At 61.1% G+C, this 19,711-nt stretch overlaps 1 protein-coding gene across 1 annotated transcript; it reads right to left on the reverse strand.

Annotated features, from left to right (window-relative positions):
* Positions 1-727: 727 nt before the first annotated feature.
* Positions 728-19,389, reverse strand: LOC132317891 (maestro heat-like repeat-containing protein family member 2B). The gene is made up of 29 exons (XM_059823386.1): positions 19,369-19,389; positions 18,617-18,739; positions 17,893-18,058; positions 17,392-17,490; positions 16,717-16,868; positions 16,236-16,379; positions 15,575-15,667; positions 15,011-15,080; positions 14,785-14,898; positions 14,306-14,379; positions 13,846-13,965; positions 12,722-12,829; positions 12,370-12,529; positions 11,967-12,007; positions 11,536-11,677; positions 10,814-10,866; positions 10,284-10,391; positions 9,924-10,043; positions 9,615-9,737; positions 8,634-8,795; positions 7,417-7,467; positions 7,216-7,311; positions 6,340-6,432; positions 4,145-4,236; positions 3,740-3,902; positions 3,251-3,447; positions 2,503-2,640; positions 2,193-2,304; positions 728-748 (listed from the first exon to the last, which is right to left on the reverse strand). Exons 2-29 carry the CDS (start codon positions 18,629-18,631, stop codon positions 728-730), a joined length of 3,027 nt encoding a protein of 1,008 aa, XP_059679369.1. The 5' UTR covers positions 18,632-18,739; positions 19,369-19,389.
* Positions 19,390-19,711: the final 322 nt, after the last annotated feature.

Raw genomic sequence — 19,711 nt, forward strand, 5'->3', positions numbered from 1 at the left:
CCCCCCTGCCCCAGCCCTCCATACACAGGGAGTGCCTGGGGACCCCTCAGCTCCCACAGCGGTGGTGTGGTGCAATGGGACAGTGCAGCCTGGCCGTGCCCTGGGGGACCGCGGCTGCAGGACTGGGGCCGCGCTGGCCTGGGGCTCCTGGGGGCACTGGGCCCCTGTGGGCCAGTGTCACAGGCTTTCCCCCAGCCCCCGACCCAGCCCAGAGCTTGGCTGTGGGGCACGCACAGGAGTGGGGCAGGAGGGGGCTGCTTGGGGGGAAGTGAGGTGCCAGGAGTTATGCTTGTACTTGTTCAGAGGAGACTGTGCTCTGTAAATAGCCCGTCTTCAGCGGCTGTTGGGGTTGCTGCTGTTACTGTTACTGCTGTCAGGAGAGCTCACAAAACAGGCTAGCAGGCAGAGCTCAGCCCCTTTCAGCTCTTGCCTACTGGAGCCTTCCCACTCCACAGGTTCATCTGTTTTCCAGGCCTGGCCTGATATGAGAAATCTCCCCCAAAGACATTTATCTCCAGGGACTCCACTCTGCAGGGACTTCTCTCCCCGTGTCTCTGGCTTCTTGGTCCTTTGCTTTCTTTCAGGTGATGCAGCTGAACCAAGGTGTTTGGTCCATATGAGCAGCAACTCAGGGAGTTACCGGCAGGGCTGAGAAGCTCCGTGGGGTTGGGAAGAGGCTCAGACCGTTGGAGGGCAGCACAAAGCCTGATGTGCAGGGAGCCAGGGCTCACACGTGCCTCGAACTGACCTGCAGCGGTGGGGGAGGACAGGGGTCCCTCTGAGACACCCTCATACAAACGCCTGCCACCGGAGAAGGTCCAGCTCGGTTGCTTGCCCCGCGCCTGACACACTCACCTCCCAGGACTGCCAGAGCCCTCAGCACTGCCGGTGCCCAGGGAAACCACCAGCACCTCGGCCGTTGCTGGTGCCCCCTCCACGGCAGGACCCACCCCCCAGCCTGGTGTTCCACCCAGTCAGGGGCTCGACTCCCTCTTCCAGCTCCATCCTCACCTCTGTCAAGGAACGTGACTGTGCAAGGCGGGAGCACGTGTTTGAGCAAACTGTGCAGAGTCTTCAGTTCGGATCACACGTCTGGTGGGACCTCCGGGACAGGGGACCAGAGGCTTACATGGGCTCGCAGCAGGGCCAGGGTGCCCAGCAGCCTGAGAGGTGAAACCACATCTCTGCTGATGGGCTCCCTGCGTGGAGCTGCCCCTGCCCCACGCAGATGTGCCCAGGCCTGCCGGGGCTGGGGAGCAGCACCAATGGGGCCTGTGTTAGTGGGCAGGGGTCCGATGGGCCAGCCAGAGCCCTCTGCTATGCTCTGTCCCTCTGCTCAGCCCCTGAGCCATAGATGACCCTTTAAGATGCCCCCCGACATTCCCCACTTGTCCCCCAGTGCCCCCCTTCTGCCCCCTGCCCACGCTCCTGTAAACTTCTGTGCCTCCCTTGGTTCCCCCCACCCATCCCCCAGTGCCCTCTACTCCCCCCAGTGCCCCCCTTTTCCCCTGCTACCCACACTGTGTCCCTGGGCAAGTGCCGTCGGGGGTCCCAGCATGGTAGGACACCAGGGGGCAAAGCCTGCTGTGGTGGTATGGTCAGGCCTGTCCTGGGCTGTTCCCTGCACCACCCCTTGCTGGTGCCAGAGGTGGACATGCCGTGGTGGGAGGGGTGGCAAGGGGATCCCCATGGGCAGTGGGAGGGCACGGCAAGGCCCCAGGACCCCATGGGGAGAGCCCTGCTCTGGGGTCTGTCCTGGCATGACTCCGTTGTGCCCAGCCCGGGAAGATCCGAGAGGGGCCATGCAGCTGGCAGCCCCCAGCCTCGGTGTCACCCACATGTGGTCCCACCAAGCACAAGGGTGCCATCAGGGAAAAAAAAAAAGATACAGCACCCTTTAGGCATCTTGTGCTGAGCTTTATTTAATTAACTCCTTGGTGCTGGCTGGGGCCAGGTATCGTGGAGAGACTCCTCTAGCGCCTGCCTCACTCGTGGCTCCTTGTTGTCCTGCAGCCCCGAGAGCTGGAACGACACAGGCAGTGCCGTGGGGACCTGGTCCCGGCCAGGCGCTCCCCTGGCTGCTCCGCTCCAGGGACCTTTTCTCCAGGGATCTTCCCACAAAAAAAGACATCCCAAGGAGCAGGATCTCGGTAAAACCCTCTGAACCCTTCCCTCCCCACCCCCTGCCTTACCTCAGCAAAGAAGGCTGTAGCTGTCACCCGCAGCTTAACTGAGCACGAACCCAGCCATGGCAAGAGGTTCTTCACCAGCCAGGGGGAGACGAGCCCAGCCTGGAGCAGGACGCTGCACAGGGGACACAAGCGAGGGACACACAGTTAGCCAGGAAGGCCACAGGCCGGGTCTCCAAAATTCACGTGCACCGATGCAGACACTATTCTTTAGCTCAGGACGGCTTCCCAGGCATGCCGGAAGGGTCCCCGCAGCCATTTCCCTGGGCACAGCTCCGCAGGAGGCAGCCAGGTGCATCCCTGGGGCTCTTACCTGGTCAGGAGACGCACCCCCTCAGGGTGAGCCAGGGCGTCTTCCAGGCGAGCCCACACTGACTGATCCATGAGCCACTGCATCCATGTCTGCGCCATGCATTTGCCTAGCACCAACTCTATAGCTGAAAGGAAAATCCTGGCAGAAGAAACAAACCAGAAAATAAACAAACACAAACAAAACAAATCAAAACAACACCACCACCACAAACCCAAAGAAATCTCAAATCACAGCAGGTTAGGGGAATACTTATCTTCAGCAGAGCTAAATACCCCTGAGATGCTGCTTCACAGCCTTCAAGACTGCAGCTAACGACACTGGCATTTTCATCATGCCCCAAACCCACTGACGCAGAGGAAAACCCACGCTCCTAGGCTTACTCCATGCCCGATACTTGCCAAGGCAACACCTAATACCTCTTCCCACCAGCATTTTGTGAAGAATGACACCAGTGCCCACGAGAGCCTCTGCTCCCAGCGGGGGACCGTGGAGGGAGTGCAATGCTGGTGTGCATGCAAGGGTATGCAGGAGGCAAGATGACAGCCGTCCGCAGTACGGGTTGCCTAAGACCTTCCTGCCTGGGAGCTGGAGTTTCCCCATGAAGGAACAGAAGTAAAACCAACCATGACGACCGGTTTGCACATCTAGGAAGCGGGGCAGGTGAAGCACTCCCTCAGCCCCACAAAGGCACGTGCCTTGGCGAGGGGAACCGAAGCCAGCCCCTCCATCTGCCCCTGTGGCGCCTTACCTGCAGGGCTTCTCCTCAAGCACCTGGCCCTCGAGGAACAGTTGTCTCCAGCCTTCTCCCAGGGGGGAAAGCAGCCTCTCCTCGTCCAGCATTTCACTGGCCCACCTCAGGAGGCTGGGAAGGAGGTGGGGAAGCAGCTGCCTGAACTCCTCCATGTCCCTCAGGGCAACCACGACCTCGGAGATGGCACGGGTGATCTGCAGAGAAACGTGACCAAGAAGCACCTGTTCAGGCAAGGCCTTTTCCCACCAGCCTGGTTCCCCTGCCTGCCTGGGGCAGGCGGGGTTACTGTCCGCAATTGTCACTTCTGCGACAGCCTTGTGGCTCAGGAGCACAAGACTGTGCCGGCTCCCCACACTGCTTGAGGCCGGCCCAGCACAGCGCCCTGGGAGTCTCCAGGGGCTTCTGCAAAGGGCACCTGACTCCCTCATGCCGAAGTAAGAGTTAGCAGGTGCAAAGCTGCAGAAACATGTCTGCCGTTGAACGTACCATCACAGTCTCCAGAACAGTCTGATGACTGTGCTGCTCACAAGCGCAAGAGCAAGTCCACAGGCGGTTGTTTCCTGCTCTGTTTAGTTTCTCCACTAAGCACCTCAGGACCTGAATCACAATGGTGCTTCTCCCCAGGGTCCTCCACAGCTCCACCGTGTCACTGCAAGGGAAGAGACGTTCACCCCTGAGCCCGTATCCTCGCAGTCCTGCAGTGCCCTCAAACCTCCTCATCCGCAATGGGGCTTACGACGCCCCACTCACGGCAGAGACACAAGCATGCAGGCTTGCAACACTCAAGACTGTTCAGGCAGGAAAAAAAGTCCTGCTTCTCAACTGGACCACCCCAGGGCAAGCAAGCTGCAGGGTCTCTGACTACAGCGGGGAAGCGGGTAGTGCACATACCTGTCCATGGGCAGACCTTTCTGGAGGAGACTGCTGATGAGGGGCTCCTGGTGAAAGCGGGCCCGGAGCAGGAAGGGCCTGTGGGTGCTCTGCTGCATGTAGGTGCAAAGGGTCTTCAGGATTTTTGGCACCTGAATGGAAGAAGAGGAGAAAGAAGGGTTCGGTGTATCCTTTATCCCCTCCTGCGGGGCCCAGACACAGTCATTCAGCACATGAGCAGTGCCTGCTCCCTTGAGTCCAGACCTAGCTCGAAACCTCACCCCTTCCACCCTGCCTGACCCTGGCTCACATCTGGAGCTGGATGTGTTCTTGGCAATTGTGCACACGCACGCACGCACAGGCATGCGTGCACTCACTCGCATGGGCCTGGGCCCAACCGTCTGAGCAGCTGCGTGCCCTTGTGCACACAGAGGACACAGACACGTTTCACACCCAACACTTGAATACCTCACCCCACCTGTTTGTAGCGATGCAAGAGCAAAAGCAAACACCACAGTCGCACATGGAAAGCAGCGACAGCAATGAACAAGTATGCAACCTATGGAAAACCTGGCATGGCCAGCAAAGCTCAGAGTAGAGGGAATTGGGGAGCAGGGAAGAAAGAGCAGGGTGAAGTGAGTCCCAGGGCAGGGAGGACTGACAGTGACCCCAGAGGAAGGGGAGGAACGGCAAGGTCGGTGCCTCCTAGTGCCTCACTCGTGGGAAGGACGTGGACAACGGGAGACTTTGGACAAGAAGTGCCCATATCCTTGTCACCAGCTGGAGCAGACCCCAGCAGCAGTTGCTAATGCCCGGCTCAGACCATCAGTAGCCCCTCGGCTCGGCACACAGGTGGTGTTTCTTGAGCCCATGCCAACTGCACAGGCTGCAGTGCAACAGCCGACAGGAGAAAAGACAAAGTGAAATGGGAAAAAAAGATCTGCTTTACCTCCTGGAGTATTTCCTTTCTGCATTCCTCCAGGAAGACAAACACCCACTTCTGCACTGCTCTTGCACGTGTGGGTGTGACATGCAGCAATCTGTCCCGAACAGCGGTCAGAAAGTCTGTAGCCTGCGCTAGAGGGATGCATTTGCAAACAGCCTGGAGAGAAGTCAGAAACAGGAAAGACCATGTCACAGCTCTGCTCCAGCAATTCAGAAAGGAAAGAAAACTTGACGGGACTGTTAGTTCGGCAGTCACGGAGGAGGCAATCACTTTTTCCTCTGCTGTGCACACGGTGCTGTTTACATCTAATGCGGCTAAGCGATCTGGACAGCTTGCTCTGGAGCCAGCAAGAGACTCTGGAGGGGAGCAGGGAGACATGCAGGAGCCCAGGAGCTGGGCCCCCACCCCGCTGTTTTGGGGCCAGTTACCTTTGCTATTTTGGTCCAGGTCTCCACCGGAATCTCAGTGTCTGGGCTGTTCAGCTCCTCAGCCAGGCACCTGATCTCATCTGCCTGAAACACCGCCTTCATGGTCTTGGCTGGAACAAACACCAGGAGAAAAGAGGAGTCACGTCTACAGAAATGCAACCTCTGGCCCTAGATACTGCTAAAGGAGAACCCAAGGGGTGGCAGTGAAGGCCACAGGAAAACCCGGGGCCCTCCTGAACTCGGTGCAGCAGGATTTCCCGAGCCTGATAAATGGCTGACAAATCCCCGGCTGGAAAGAGCCCTCTTCCTCTGGGAACCTTCTGCTGGGGCTTCAGGGTTTCAGCAGCCTCTGCTCCTAGCAGCTGCACCCCCTGTTCACGCACAGGCCACCATCGTCTCTGGGAGGCAGGAAACCTCCCCGGGACTACCTCAGCACAGGCGGACCTTTGCAGCACGCTCTGGGCCTGCAGCTCAGATCCCTCCTCCCTGCCCAGTTTGCTCTGGGCAACAAATTGGTTTCCTCTCTTGTGCTTGGCAGGATATTTCTTGCCTGGCAGCGATGAGTTTGGAGACTGCCTAGGGAGCTGCCTGTCTCTCCAGGCTCAAGGCAGGGAGCGAGGGGGAAGGCACTCTCTGAAACGTCAGGGACCTCATCCGAGCGAGTTCTCTGACCACTCTCTGTCTCTCCTTGAACATGGAGGGGGACAGACATGGAGGGGGACAGTCCCCAGCATTGGTGACAACGTCCTGCTCTCAGACAGCAGTGGGTGAATCAGGCTGAGCAAGGCTGGGAAGTGCCCGCTCTCCTCACCTTGCATTTGGAGAAGGTAGCCAAGGCATACCCATGCCCTCCGGCAGGACATGGCCAGGCAGTCGCTGGTCAGAGTCACCAGCAGTCCCACCAGGGAGCCGAACTGCTCGCAAGGATGTCCTCTCTGCAGGGGAGAGCAGCAGGAAAAGGGTCGCAGGCAGCCCCAGCACCCGCTTGCCTCTGCTCCAGGAGGAGCAACCAGGCAGATGCAGGCAGAAGGCCTGCCCCGTAATCCCTGAAGCCCCGAAACCCAGCACCCAGTTGGGCAGGGCTCCCTTCTGGGGCCATGAATGGTGGGAAGGGGGCACCAGGGCACACGGAGGGGCTCTACTCACCATGAGCTCAAATAGCTCCTTGCGAGCTCCCAGCAGATGGGCGCAAAACCGCAGGGCTCTCTCACGCTCCCATCCTTTGGCTGAGGTGAGCCAACCCTTCAGGACCTGAGGCAGGGTGCATCTCTCTCACCACAGGCATCTTTCTCTCCCTGAGATCCCTCTCCCCCTCCCTCCTTCTCTGGCCCCTTCCCAGCATGGCTCCCGGCCCCACTCAGTACTGGCACTGCAGCCTCCACCGCCTCGCTCTCTCCAGCCACCTCTGCCTTGAGCCAGCTGCTGCTTCCCTGCCGGCGTCTCCCCGCTCCAGCCTTCCCCCAGGCTGCTCTCACCCAGCTCAGGGCTGGCTCTGGGCTTTCCCTCCGTCAGGGCCCACTGCTCTGCCTGGCCTGAGGCTGCAGTGGCCGGGCGCTCCCGTCCCCCAGCTCATCCCCTGGCCCGGGCCAGACACACAGCCTCAGAGCGAGAAGCCAAAGCCCACTTTCCCATAGGAAAGGTATCCATCTCCTAACACCCTCTAAGGCCTCGACCCTCTGCCCCTGCGACACTTTCCCTGTTGCCCCATGGCTGCTCACATGGATCACGTCGTCAAAGCCGGCAGAGGTCTCCTCTGCCTCCAGAAGGGTTTCGATGAGATGGCCCAGGTCTTCCATGCCTCTCCTGTGCAAAAGCTGAAAGCAGGAAAGGAGAGCTGAGGTTCTGCATCATGGGGGCTGCCGGGGCGCACTGAGGTGGGATCCTGACCCAGGGGTGGGCAGGCACTGGCCGGTGGGTACCTGCATGTTCACAGCTGCCCTCACTGTCTTCTTGCCCTTTTTCATCCGCTCCTCGGAAGGAAAGGACAAGGCAGTCTGGCAGCACACTGCCAGCAGCTTGCGATTTTCCTCCCTGCTCAGAGGTGGCCTCAGCTTGCTGGCCAGAGGGAAAAGGAAGAGAAAACAGAAAGGGGATTTACTAGCCCTCTCCAGAGGGGCTTAAACCACAGCTGGGTTCCTCTTAATTGAGCACCCCAAATCCAACACCCCCACCCCATGCCAGCAAGCACTGCCTTCAGCGCCAGCAATTCCTGCCTCCTCCCAGGCAGCAGGCAAACCCCCGCCCCCAGGTTAACGAACCCCGGGGGCTCCCTTCCTGTGGGAGACACCCAACATGGGGGACACCCTCCCACTCCACAGCCCCAGCAGCTCCCGGCCCCATGCTCAAGGCCACTAGGGCTGCCCCAGCCAACTGGGATGGGGCACACCAGGAGTCCCCAGAGCCCGGGGAACAGACCTCACCTCAACTCCTCTAGGGCCTGGAACACTCCATACACCAGGGAGTCCCCGGGCTCCTCCTTTATCCAGTCCTGCAAGTCCCAGAGAGAGAAGCGCAGAGTTGGCAGTGCACAGGGGCACTGGACAGCCCTCCCGTCAGGCCTGGGCAGACACTGCCCCGTCACCCCCACACATCCCCAAAGGCACCGCAGGAGGGACCCTGCTCCCCAGCCACAGCCACCCAGCACCACCACTCAGGGGCCCCACCAGCTCCGGACACAGCTCCAGGAGCTCACATGAAGCCCAGAGACCATCGTGCCTCTGGGGAAACGAGTCTGATGGCGCAGCCCAAAACTCCCCCGTGAGATTGCCCTGGCTACGGGCACTCACCAGCAAGGTCCACGTCGCCTCCTGCTTTAAGGAGAGCTCAAAGCTGCCGCAGTCGCCCACAGCCTGGATGGCACAGCTGACCTCAGTGATGCTCTGCACCAGGGCGAGCTTGAGCTGCAAGTCCTGAGGCCAAAGAGAGCAAAGCACCCCTTCAACTCTTTGAAGGGCTGAGAGGTGGAAGAGGAGCATGGGCAGGGGAAACCCATGGCGGGGTTGCCTCTGGACGTTGAGGACAAACCCTTCCTTGGGAGATCTTCAGAAAGAGACCATCCATCTCGGTGCACCCCAGCCCCGAGGGGCTGGACCTGGGACACCCAGGCATCCCTGCCCTGCGTGCCCCACGCTCCTACCCTCTGTTTAGCTCTGGAGAGCTGCAGGATGTTGCCCACGATTTCTTCATCCACACGGGTGAGCAGCTGCTCCTTGGGGGCACGCAGCGCAATGCCGCTGTAGGTGCGCATGAGAGCAGCGCGAATGGCCTGGGCTCTCTCCATCTGCTGCTGCTGCTGTACCTGTGTTGACAGAGATGCCCTGAGACTCCTGCAGGCTCCTGCAGCAGGCCTTGCCCTGCACCTTCCCCAGCTCCTTGTTTCCCTGGGCATCTCCCAGCAGCTCCCCAAGCTGCTCCTCGAGCTGCAAGCTCTGGGGCTGGGAGCTGTTCCCATTCCACAGCTTGGTTTCTCGCATGGGGATGGGGACGAGGTGCAGCCAGCATCGCACACACTGCTGGCTCTTTTACCACTGAGTTGAGAGGTTGGGGAGCTGCCTGGAGCCTTTCTGTGGCAAGGTATCTGACACAGCCTGTCATGGTCCTGCTCAGAGACGTGCAGCCTGTGCGCATCAGGGGTGCGGATGAGCCCAGTCTGCTCACCTCCCCAGGCCCGGCTGCACCGCTCTCTCTGCAGGGCCCTGCCCTGCCCTGAAAGGCGTCCCCATGGCCCCGAGGTGGGGGGAGCAGAGCCAGCGAGACCTCGCCAGGCTCCTGCTCCCAGCCTCAGCTTAGAGGAAGCGGCAGACTGTCCCACCGTGCCCACCCCATCTTGTTGCCAGCTCCTCCTGAAGTTAAGTCAGGGGCCACATGGCTGCAAGCAAGCAACCGCTGCAGCTGCCCCAGCTGGGTGGCTCTGATCCACCCGGTGTCAAACCCCGTCCTTTCCAAAGACACCTCAGGGGCCCCAATGCCAGGACATCCCCTCTGAAACACAGGTCTCGCGTAGCTCTTACAAGAGGGCTAACCTAAAGGCAGCTGCCACGGTTTGGCTGCTGCAGGTGTAGAAGTGGAAATAAGGCCAAAAAAGGAAAGCCAAACAGCAAAACCCTGGATCCCTTACCTTCCAGCCCATGGAAGTCTGAGAGAACCCGTCTCTGGTGGAGGCGGTGGAGAACATCATCACCGCGTCCAAGACCAGGTGGAAGTGGCTCTGGGCAGCGTGGGACACAACAGAAATCATTCCCTGCAACCACAGAGAAACAGGGAGTCGGCTCCAGCCCACGCACTCAGCTGTGGTCAGCAACAACGGCCAAGGCAGGACGTTGCAGCAAGGGGGAAACGGCAGCAACGGGGAAATCAAGGTCTGGAGCAGCCCTCCCTCTCCCCCAGGAACAGGCAGCAGATGCTCAGGACATGAGCACCACCTCACCTGGGCCTCAGACAGCTCCATGGGGTTTGTCTCCTGGAGGAACCTCAGAACCTGCCCTTGGACGTGTCTGAGGTCCCGACAAGCTGCCAGCGCTGTCCCAAGAGCCTTGTACAGGAAAAGCTGAAAGAGAAGAGGCCAAGCCCAAGATGCAGTCACGGCCCAACCTGTCAGGAGACGACTGGCCCCAGGCGGACCGAACCCCCCCCCGGGAGCAGGCGAGGCCGGCCGCAGTGCCAGGCTGTAGCCAGCCACTGAGGCAAGCCAGGGGGAAGCGCCTTTTGGGCGCCAGGGAAGAGGAAGAAGTGGAAACCGCCTGCGTGGGCAAAGCACCCCGGCCCCCACACGGGGCAGGAGACACACCTTCTCCCAGGAGCCGGCGGCAGAGCTGCCCAGCTGCTGGCTCAGCTCCTGGCTCAGGTCCACAGTCCAGGCCTTGTCCTCGATGGGCTCCAGCGACGCTCGCAGGAACTGGGGTGAACAGGAGAGGAAGCCCTTGGTCAGGGCCCTTTCCACACTCACATGTCCTGGGATGCTGCTGGGGGAGAGCTGCCGGGAACGGCAGACTCTTCCCCTGCCCCACCCAACCCTCTTTTCACCAGCCTCCCTCTTCTCCTAACACCTCAGGTGAGACCCCCTGGCACACCAGACATAGAGGAGGAGGCAGTGCTAAGGCGTGTGCCACAGCGTTAGAGGGCATTAGCCATCCGCCGTGGCACCTGTGCAGACAGCAGCTCCTCTGAGCGGGCAGGAACCTACTGCGGGGGGAGGCGCAGGGCGCTCAGGAGGTGCCCCCACCTCCTGCTGCCTACACAGGCAGCCCTGAGCTTCCTCCCACTTCTGCTCCCTCTTCGCCCCCTCTATTTGTGACATCCCCTCCAAGGATGCTGTACCTTGAGCACACGGTGCTCCCACTCTGCAGAGTCCAGGCAGCTCCCGGTTTTTCCTAGAAAGCAAGAGGAAGCTGCTATTTAAGCTCACACCAAAGGCGAGCCCGGTGGTCTCCTCTGCCATCAGACCTCCCAAAAGTCTAAGGCCATCAGCCTAGAAGGGGCCTAGCTATGCCAAAGCCCTTGCGAGGCCCAAGACACAGGAGGGATCCCAGGGGCATTTGTCTGACCGCAGCAGATCCACACTGCTTGACTGCAGCTCCCAGAACAACTCCGACCACTGAGTCACAGCACGCACCAGCAACACACATTTTCTCCTTAATGACCCACCGCTTTTTACCCACTTGCAGCCCTTCTCCCAGGCTATTGCCCAGGACGGCTGCTGCAAACCTGGCCTGGCCTGGAGACTTGGTCCTCCAAAGCCAGGGGCTGCACCCCCTCCAGGAGCACCAGTCCTGTCCCTCCCCCTAACACCGTCCCGGGCAGGCCGGGGGAGTGCCACCAAGACCTGGCTGCCAAGGGGACAAAACCAGCCCCGTCCATCCCCTGGGCCGAATCGACACTGGGGGACGGCTGCCCCCAGCCTCAGTGCTGGCTCCCTGGACGGGAAAAGGCAGCAGAGCAAGTGCTGGGGAACTGGGGGACAATTCTCCTCCGTCACGCTGGGAAGCTGCATTTTCCTGCCCCTCTTCCCTCCAGCCTCTCCCTCCCCACCCGCACTTTACCTTCCAGGGACTGCAGCAGGAGGGGGATCTCAGTCGCCCACGCTGCCCCCAAGGCTCTGTGGATCCTGCGGTGGAGGGCCTGCAGCAGCTGCAAGGCAGCGACTGCACGTTCTGCACTCTTGTGAGGAGCCGCCACCACCACCTAGGCGAGGGCAGGAGAGAAAGGTCGCTCCTGCTGCCAGAGCCGCAGCTTCTCCCAGGAGGGAGGGAGGGAGCTCGGCACCGCTCAGCCAGCAGCGGCAGCTGAGGCCTTCACCCGGGGGTGCTGCCAGCCCGGAAAAAGGAGTGGGATCCCCGACGGGCTCGGGCAGACTCGGGCATGCTGCCTCCTCCTCGGGGGCTCCCAGCAGTGGCCTCAACGGCATCTCTGCCCCGGGCTCTCCCACCACCCCTGGCCAGGAAAGCTCTTTCCCCAGGGCCCCACTACTCACCAGCAGTCGAGCCAACAGGGCCTGGGGAGCCGGCAGCCGGGCTGCGGGGAGGAAGAAAGGCCAGGTGAGCCGACGAGCCCCCACCGTGCCCTGCCCCTTCGCGCCTCCAATGCCTCGCACAGGGCTGAGGGCTGAGAGCAGCTGCGCTGCTACAGCGCTGGCCTGGGGCTCCCCAGGGCTGCCCAGCATGAGATGAAGGCAGCTCCAGCGTGGCCAGGAATGAGCCCCGGCTCACCAGGAGAGCGCTGCGAGCAGGAGAGGCGGGCCTCTGCGCCAGGCAAGGGGCAATGCAGGGCCTGCCCTTTGCTTTTCCCAGGCTCCTGCTGAGGGCTGGAGATGCGCAGGGAGACACGGACTGGCCCAACCCCCGGCCAAACCCAGCAGCGCTCACTGGGGCTCTTACCTTGCTCCTGGGAGTCCACGGCATCAGGCTCCTCCTCTTCTTCCTTGCACCCTGCTCTCTCCCACCTCTCAACTAGGGCTCGGAGACAGCGGGAGAGTGGGATCAGCATGCCACTGTACTGGGCTGGCACCACATACTGCAGCAGCCTCGGCCACAGGAGCTGCAGAGAAGAGGGCAATTCACCGTATTGGCATTTCCACTCAGCTTGAAGACGAAAAGGGCAGTCTGCGTTTCCCTGAGCCTTGTGCACTTCAGCACACATGAGGGGAGAGGTTCAGGGCATGGGAGAGCATGAGGAAAAATGTCCTGAAGGCAAGAAGTGGCCACAGCAGCAGGGCACAGGGCAACTTACTTTGGTCATCCCTCTCAGAGAGACATCCAGAGAGCCCAGGATGTCCATGCACAGGGCTCGAAGAGCTCCATCCTCCTGCGTTTCCCAGGGAAAAAGGCCTCCTGCCACCTGTACGACAGAGTTGGCAAAAGCCCCGTTACTCTCAGCTCCTGACCGACAAGGCTCAGGCACGACTCACCAGTACTCCTGTGCCGCCTCTCAGGAGCACTGACCTCCTGGGTCAAGGAGGACAAGGACAGCTGGAGCCAGCTCGAGGACCAGGTCCCGGACCCTGGGAAGGACTGGGAAGCCTGGGAACAGACAGCGCCGCTGCTTGTCTGCCCAGATCCCAGGGCCCAAATGCTGCTGTCATGCCACTAAAGCAGAGGTGAGGAACGTGCCCTTCAGCAGGGCTGTGCTCAGTGTCAGCCCCGGCGGCGGCAGCACACCCAGCTCGACGGATGCGGAGGGGCACCTGGAAGCCCTTTCCTTCACCCTGCTCCCAAAGCAGAGCCACCCTGAGCCACAGAGCAAAGTGATGCACATGGACCTCCCAGCTAGAGGGAAGATCCTCAGCAAGTCAGCGGGAGGCTCCCCAGCTTTCATCTCCTGGGCACCCAGCTGGAAATGCTCCCCAAAGGGACTGCCAAACGGCCTGTCCCCTTGCCAGAAGGGATGCGGGCCCCCAGACTGTTATCGGACGGGCAGGGTGTGCTTTGGAGGGCCAGAGCACGAGAACACCACAGAAAGTTCCTCTAGCCCGGCCCATGTGTCTGCACTGGCCGTGTTTTTCTGATTGTCCATCAGCGTTTAAGGATGGAGGATGTCCTGTCCCTACAAGCCCCTCCCTTTGCAAGGCGGCTTTGCGGAAGGCACGTGTGGGCACAGCTCAGCCCGTGGGGTGCGCAGGCAGCCCCGCAGTCCCGGGTGGCACGCCCGGGTGCAAACCCACATCATCCACTGACATCTCCACCGACATCAGCACAGATGCCCACGAGGAACGGCCATTTGGAGGCCGCTCTGACGGCCGTGCCAGCGCTGATGGCCCTGCAGCGTGGAGCTCTCCATGGCCAAGGATGCCTGCAGGAGCTCTCAGCACAGTCCAGGCACCGGTCAAAGCCCCGGCTGTCCCGCTCTGCCCTTACCAGTCTGCCCGAGCTTCGGCTGAACTCGATGAAGATGTGCCCCACCGCATCCCATGCCCAGCAGCTCTGGGATCCGGAGCTGAGCAGCTCCCGGATGAACTCCAGAACTGCCCTCCGCACCTGCCAGGGGAGAGCGTGGTTACGGTCCTCCTGTTCAAAACCCAAAGGGAAGCCACCTTTGCTTGGGGGCAGCCTTTGTGGCTCGCGGAGAGGTGACAAGCACACGGCAGAAGCTTTCGCTCCTGGCATCAGGGCTGGGCTTTAGCACCAGGCTGGATGGGCATTTGTCCCAGAGAGCACAGTGACCTCCCCGCTCCACTCTGCCAGCTCTCCCCGGGGAGGAGCCATCACCCACCGCCTGGGCAATGCGCCAGCGCTCCCCAGGCACCCCAGCTCTGCCCTGAGGGAAAGGCTTCCTCTGCCTCCCCTGGTGGCATCGTCCCTTCCCAAACCAGCTCACCTGGGCACTGGGGTCATGGCACACTGACCCCATGGCCTCCACCACCTGGGGCAGCTTCTCTCTCACTGCAGGTGCTGGAAGAGATATGGAGAGGTGTGCGTTGAGGCAGAGCCCCGATGGCGGAAGCTTCCAAGTTTTTCACACACCAACGGGACAGAAAAGCGGGGCCTGATTCTGACTTCACAGGAGGCAGCAGCGTAGCCAGAGTCACTCCGTTTCTAGAGGCACAGCTGGTTTATAGGGACTGAAAGCTATGGTAATATGGTAACACAGAGGAGGATGAGAGAAACAGCATGGGTACAAGCAGCTCCTGTGCGCACCAGCCCACCCGCCCGCCCACCAGCCTGCCCGTGTTACTGAGCTTGGGGCATCATCCCTGCTGTGCCGCCATTTCTAACTGCCGGGGGACAGCTCGAGCCCTGTCGCGGGGCGTCAGCTCGGCTGGGGGACCCGTTCTTTGCAGCTCCTTTGGCACTGACCGTCAGAGTGGGCCAGCGCTCCCAGCAGGCCCAGGGCTGCCACGCGACCGGCCTCAGTCCCACCACTCAGCTGGGAGTGTAGAAACATGACCGTCTCCTCGGGGCACATTCGTGCTGCAGGGAAGAAATGGCATTCTGCATTAGCAGGCAGCTGCCCCCCCACCGCCCAGGACAGGGAGGGAGCTGCCGTGGCATGGCAGGGCATCGCCCAGTCTTCTCTCCTTACCCTGAAGTGTGATGCAGCGGGACAGTGCTGCCTTATGGGCCAGGCCAGGCTCCTTGGTCACATCAGAGAGCTGTGGGAACGAGGTCCGTTTTAGAGAAAGTTGCAATAGTGTTAAGAGGGACTGAAATGAAACGGTGCTCTCCGCTCTCCTCTCCCTGGGCACGGGACCCACAGCCAAAACCCAGCCCACCCCACGGTGGCCCCGGGCACACACAGAGCTTTGCAGCAGCCCTGGCTGCCCAGGAGCTGAGGCTGAGCGGTGTCGCAAGGCTGCCCTTAGGCTGCTGGTGCTCCAGAGTCCTCCTGCAACTGGGCTGAGAGGGAGATTGCTGTGGGAACTGGGCTGCCCCTCAGCCCCTTCCAAAGAGGCGGGATCAGGCATCCTGCAGCCTTAAGGTGGCACCTGGATCACAAATCCTGGCGTGCTCCTGGCCTGCAGGAAGGTCCTGGTAGAAGGACACCCTGCCCTGCCCTGCCCTGCCCTGCCAGCTGGCAGGTCTTTCCCCTCCATAGCAATCATGTGTGTGGGCCTCAGGCCAATGACTGGGCACAGGCTCCCCTTACCTGGCGGTGCACAGCGGTGCTGATGGCAAGAGCCGTGCCCTGTGGTATTGGGGTCTGAACTGCCTCCAGCATCTCCAGGACATAGCTGAGGCTCTGCAAGAGAATAGGGGAGGAAGAGGAGGCTAAAGCCACCTAAAGGCACTTGGGAAAGAAGAAACCCAGCACATCTGGCATAAGGGCAGTCCCTAACAGCAGCTCCGAGAGAAAACCCCAAACCCTCCTGCACAGGGCTTCTTGTTTGCCCTCCCTCCCCTCAGAGACGCATCGACAGGGTGTCTTTCCTCTGAACAGAGCCCCCTGTTGACAACTCAGTTTCCTGGCACTTCCCACTCATCATCAGACTTTGCCCCTCACTGGTTGGGACTGGACATGGCCCTGGGCACTAGGGCAAAGCTCTTCCCATGCACAGAGCCCTAGGGTGGTGGCAATGCCTCCCTTCCTGAGAAGACAAGCCCCAGGGACTCTTGCCTGCCTCCTGGCCCCCTCTGGGTTGCTCTTTTCTTGCCCAAAGAGCCCAGGAAGCCTCAGGCCTCCTCTGCTCTCCCTCTTCCTTCTCTAAGGGCTTCCCAGCTCCTCCTGGCACCCCACAGCTCCCCAGCGCCTCGTGGCACTCGCGCAGACCCACCCCAGCAGCCACGCCGGACCCTGCGCACCACCTCACCTCGGTGACCCGGGAGGTGTCTCGGACCTCCTGATACCGGTGCAGGAGCCAGAGGACATGCTCCCAGGCATGCTCGCGGTACTGCTCCTCATGCAGAAGGACCTCCATCATGGCAGCCACAGCCCTGAGGACAGCCTGCTTGTCCTGAAGAGGGAAGGGAGAGGCTCTGTTTGGAGGGCTGAAGATCTGCCTAGTGCTCAGTATTCCCTGGACAGCAGTCTGCCATTCCCACTGAGAGGGGTTTCCCTTTCCCTTCTGCCCTGCAGCAGAAGGGCCCGCTCCAAAGGAGAGAGAGCGTTTCCCCACGCTGGTACCCCAGCCCTCCCTGCAGAAAGGCTCCAGGACTCAGCTGCTTCCCGTCAGGGAGCCCCCTCCCCTCACCCCTCTGCTTGCACCCCACTGGGCACAGACGGACCCACCGACATCCGACACAGTGGACATCCCCGCTGTGGCCCCAGGCGTGGAAAGCAGCACTTCTCACCTCCTCCTCCTTGCAGTCCAGCCAATGTACCGCCGCGTAGCGGAAGACCGGGTAAATGGCTTCACAGAACTGTGCTACCCCCTCGCAAGGGAAGGGGCATTGCTCCCGGTTGCAGAAGTACGTGTTGACTCCTTTTGACCATTGCTCCAGAACTGCACCAGGAGAAAGGAAAAGGGAGCATGTGAGAGTCTGCAGCAGGGATGGTACCTTGCACCCTCGCCCAAACCTGCTTTAAGGACAGTCCCAAGCTTGGCAGGGCTCAGCCCAGGACCAGATCTGGATCTGAGGGCAATCTCTGCTCTGGAGGTGTCTGGATTCAAACAGCCCACTGTTTCTCTCCTCCTCCCCATCGCACCTTCTCCTCCTCAATGGCCCCTTCCCCTCCAGCATCTCTCTCTGCAGGCCCTTCCCTTCCCTTCCCTTCCCTTCCCTTCCCTTCCCTTCCCTTCCCTTCCCTTCCCTTCCCTTCCCTTCCCTTCCCTTCCCTTCCCTTCCCTTCCCTTCCCTTCCCGGGCTTCCCCCACTCATTCTACACGCTCACGGCGGTTTGGGATCAACAAGGCCTGACCTCGCTGTGGGCTGACGCCCACCCTGTTCCCTCTGAGATCACATGGAGGCATCAAAGGCCACCCCAGCCCCTGCCCCTGTGACCCCGGCCAAGGAGCCAGCACTCACCACTGCAGACGGTGCGCAGCATCCGGCCACTCCCCACCTGGCTCAGCGTGGCGCGCAGGGCAAGCAGCGTCATTCTCACAAAGGGGATGCACCGCAGGGCTGCAGAGAAGGCAGGGACAGAGGGACCGAGAGTGTCAGTGAGAGACACGGGAGACTGGTGTCCATCCCTGGCAGGGCTGGGGCTGCTGGGCCATGCAGGACATGCCAGAGGGTATGGGGAGGGCTGCCTTCCCCAGGGGAGATGCAGGGAAGCCCTTTGGGGAAACAGGGAGGACAGTGGGGGGCAGAGACCCCGCGGGTTTGTTTCCAATGGGTTCCCACCCTTCGGGAGCTGGGATCAGGCTGGTAGGGCAGAGTTGCCAGCTGGCCCTGGCAGGGAGCAAGGAGGCACGACAACTCCATAGCCCTCTAGTTCAACACAGAGCATTTAGGGAGGGGGTGGATCCTTTCTCCCCATTATCACAGACCCCTGCCCAACCCAGGAGGCCAAGGGTGCCATACCGTAGCTGCGGGCCATTTTGCCCAAGGTGAGGAGCACAATCTCATCAGGGACCTTCCCCATGGCCTTCAGGTGGCTCTGGAGCTCGGGCATGACAAAGTGGAAGTGGGAGCGGGCCAGAGCCACCAGGACATCGCTAGCGGCTGTCCTCATGTCACCTGTCACACCCTGCAAAAGCGTCACAGGTTAAACACTCCCGAGAAAAAGGCTGAGGCACTTAGACAGTCTGAATGAACCCATCTCCTCTGCGAGAGCCCTCGGGGCAGTTGCGCTCCGGCCTGGCACTTGCTGCCTCTTGCACCCTAGGGTAGGCGAGCAGCTCCCTGGAGAGACAAGGGAAGGCTTTTCCCTGGCGCAGCCCTGTGCCGCTGCCCCCTCTCCCTCTCTACGGAGATGCCAGGAACAAACTGCCGCAGACTCAGGACCCCCCTGGGACCTCTCCGTGGGGCTGGTGGGTTCCCATGGCTCTTCCTCAAGGCAGGAGAAATAACCTTGAGCTTGAACCCAGCTCTCGCTCAGTTCCAAACAGCCCTGAGGCTGCGGCTCTGCACAGCTCTCTGTGTCCCCTCTCCAAATTCCCTGTAATGACAAGTCCCCAGAGCCTCTCCCTTAGGACCTCCGCTGGGTCTGAATAACCAAGGAACATCTCTGCACCACTCTGTATTTCCCCCAAAACCAGGGGTGGAGGCAGGCTGCTTTGGTGGCCTTGAAAGAGAACAAGCTCACCTGGGCTGCTCGCATGTCACTGGACGCCTCTGCTATCAGGCGGTTCACGACACCGCTCGTCAAACGGCCGTCATCTCCCTGCAAGACGCTCTCCAGCTCCCGGTATGTCTGCACTCGGTCACCCTGGGGACAGGCCACAAAGTGGGGTGATGGGACTTGCTTTGCCCTCGTTCCCAGGGAGCCACGAGAGAGACCTGCTGCCCCCCAAATCATCTGTGTGACACGGGCACGAGGTACGAGCTGCAGGCATTGGTCAGGACAGCCACGGGGGAACAGCAAAGATCTTCCGCAGCACCTCTGACATCAGCAGAGAGCCAGACAGGGAGATCGACTCCACCAGGGTAAAATGCCATGCAGGGAGGCGTGGGAACGAGACCATGCCCTGAGGAGGGGAAGCCACGAGCAACCTGCACCTTGGGACACAGCATGCTCCTTGCACCGGCATGAGCCCTGGCGCTGGGACAGTTCCCAAAGCAAAGCTAAGGAAGGGCCTTGGGCCCTTGGGCAAAGGTGCTGGAGAGGTGCTGGGATTTGTGCCAGAGGCTTTGCCGTGCCCAGGCGAGCGCTTTGAGCTCCCGGGGAAAGGAGCAGGGAGCGGTGGCATTAGCGCAGCTTGAGCGGCAGGAGCAGCGCTTGGGGACGAAGCGCCTGCAGGAGGGCAGAGGTGCCATCAGGCAAGATCCCCCTCGGCCATGGCAGCCAGGGAAGCCAGGGGTGAGGAGAGGGGAGCCCTCAACCCGCCCCTGCCTCACCTCATTGTCTTGCAACCGCTTTAGCAGAGAAGTCCCAACGGCCTCAAAGGTAGTGACAACCACTGGGACGGTTCCTGTTGCCCTGCCTGCATCCTCAGAACGCGCAGGTCTGGACTGGGCACTCAGGCATGGGCAGAGAGCTGGAAGAAAAGAAAGAAATGGTTTTGCTGGCTGCAGGGCTTTGCACCAGGGAGCGGGGAGGATCTTCCCAGCCTCCCCCAGCACTAACAGCCTGTGCTGGACTGTACTGGCAAGAGGGCAGTCAGTGGGATGAGGGGAGGGAGTCTTCCCCTCCCTGCGGCGGTGGGAAGAACACCCTGGGGGACTGGGCCCATCCTGGGCT

Source organism: Gavia stellata, chromosome 12 (assembly GCF_030936135.1).
Source record: "Gavia stellata isolate bGavSte3 chromosome 12, bGavSte3.hap2, whole genome shotgun sequence".
In the NCBI taxonomy this organism is placed as follows: domain Eukaryota; kingdom Metazoa; phylum Chordata; class Aves; order Gaviiformes; family Gaviidae; genus Gavia; species Gavia stellata.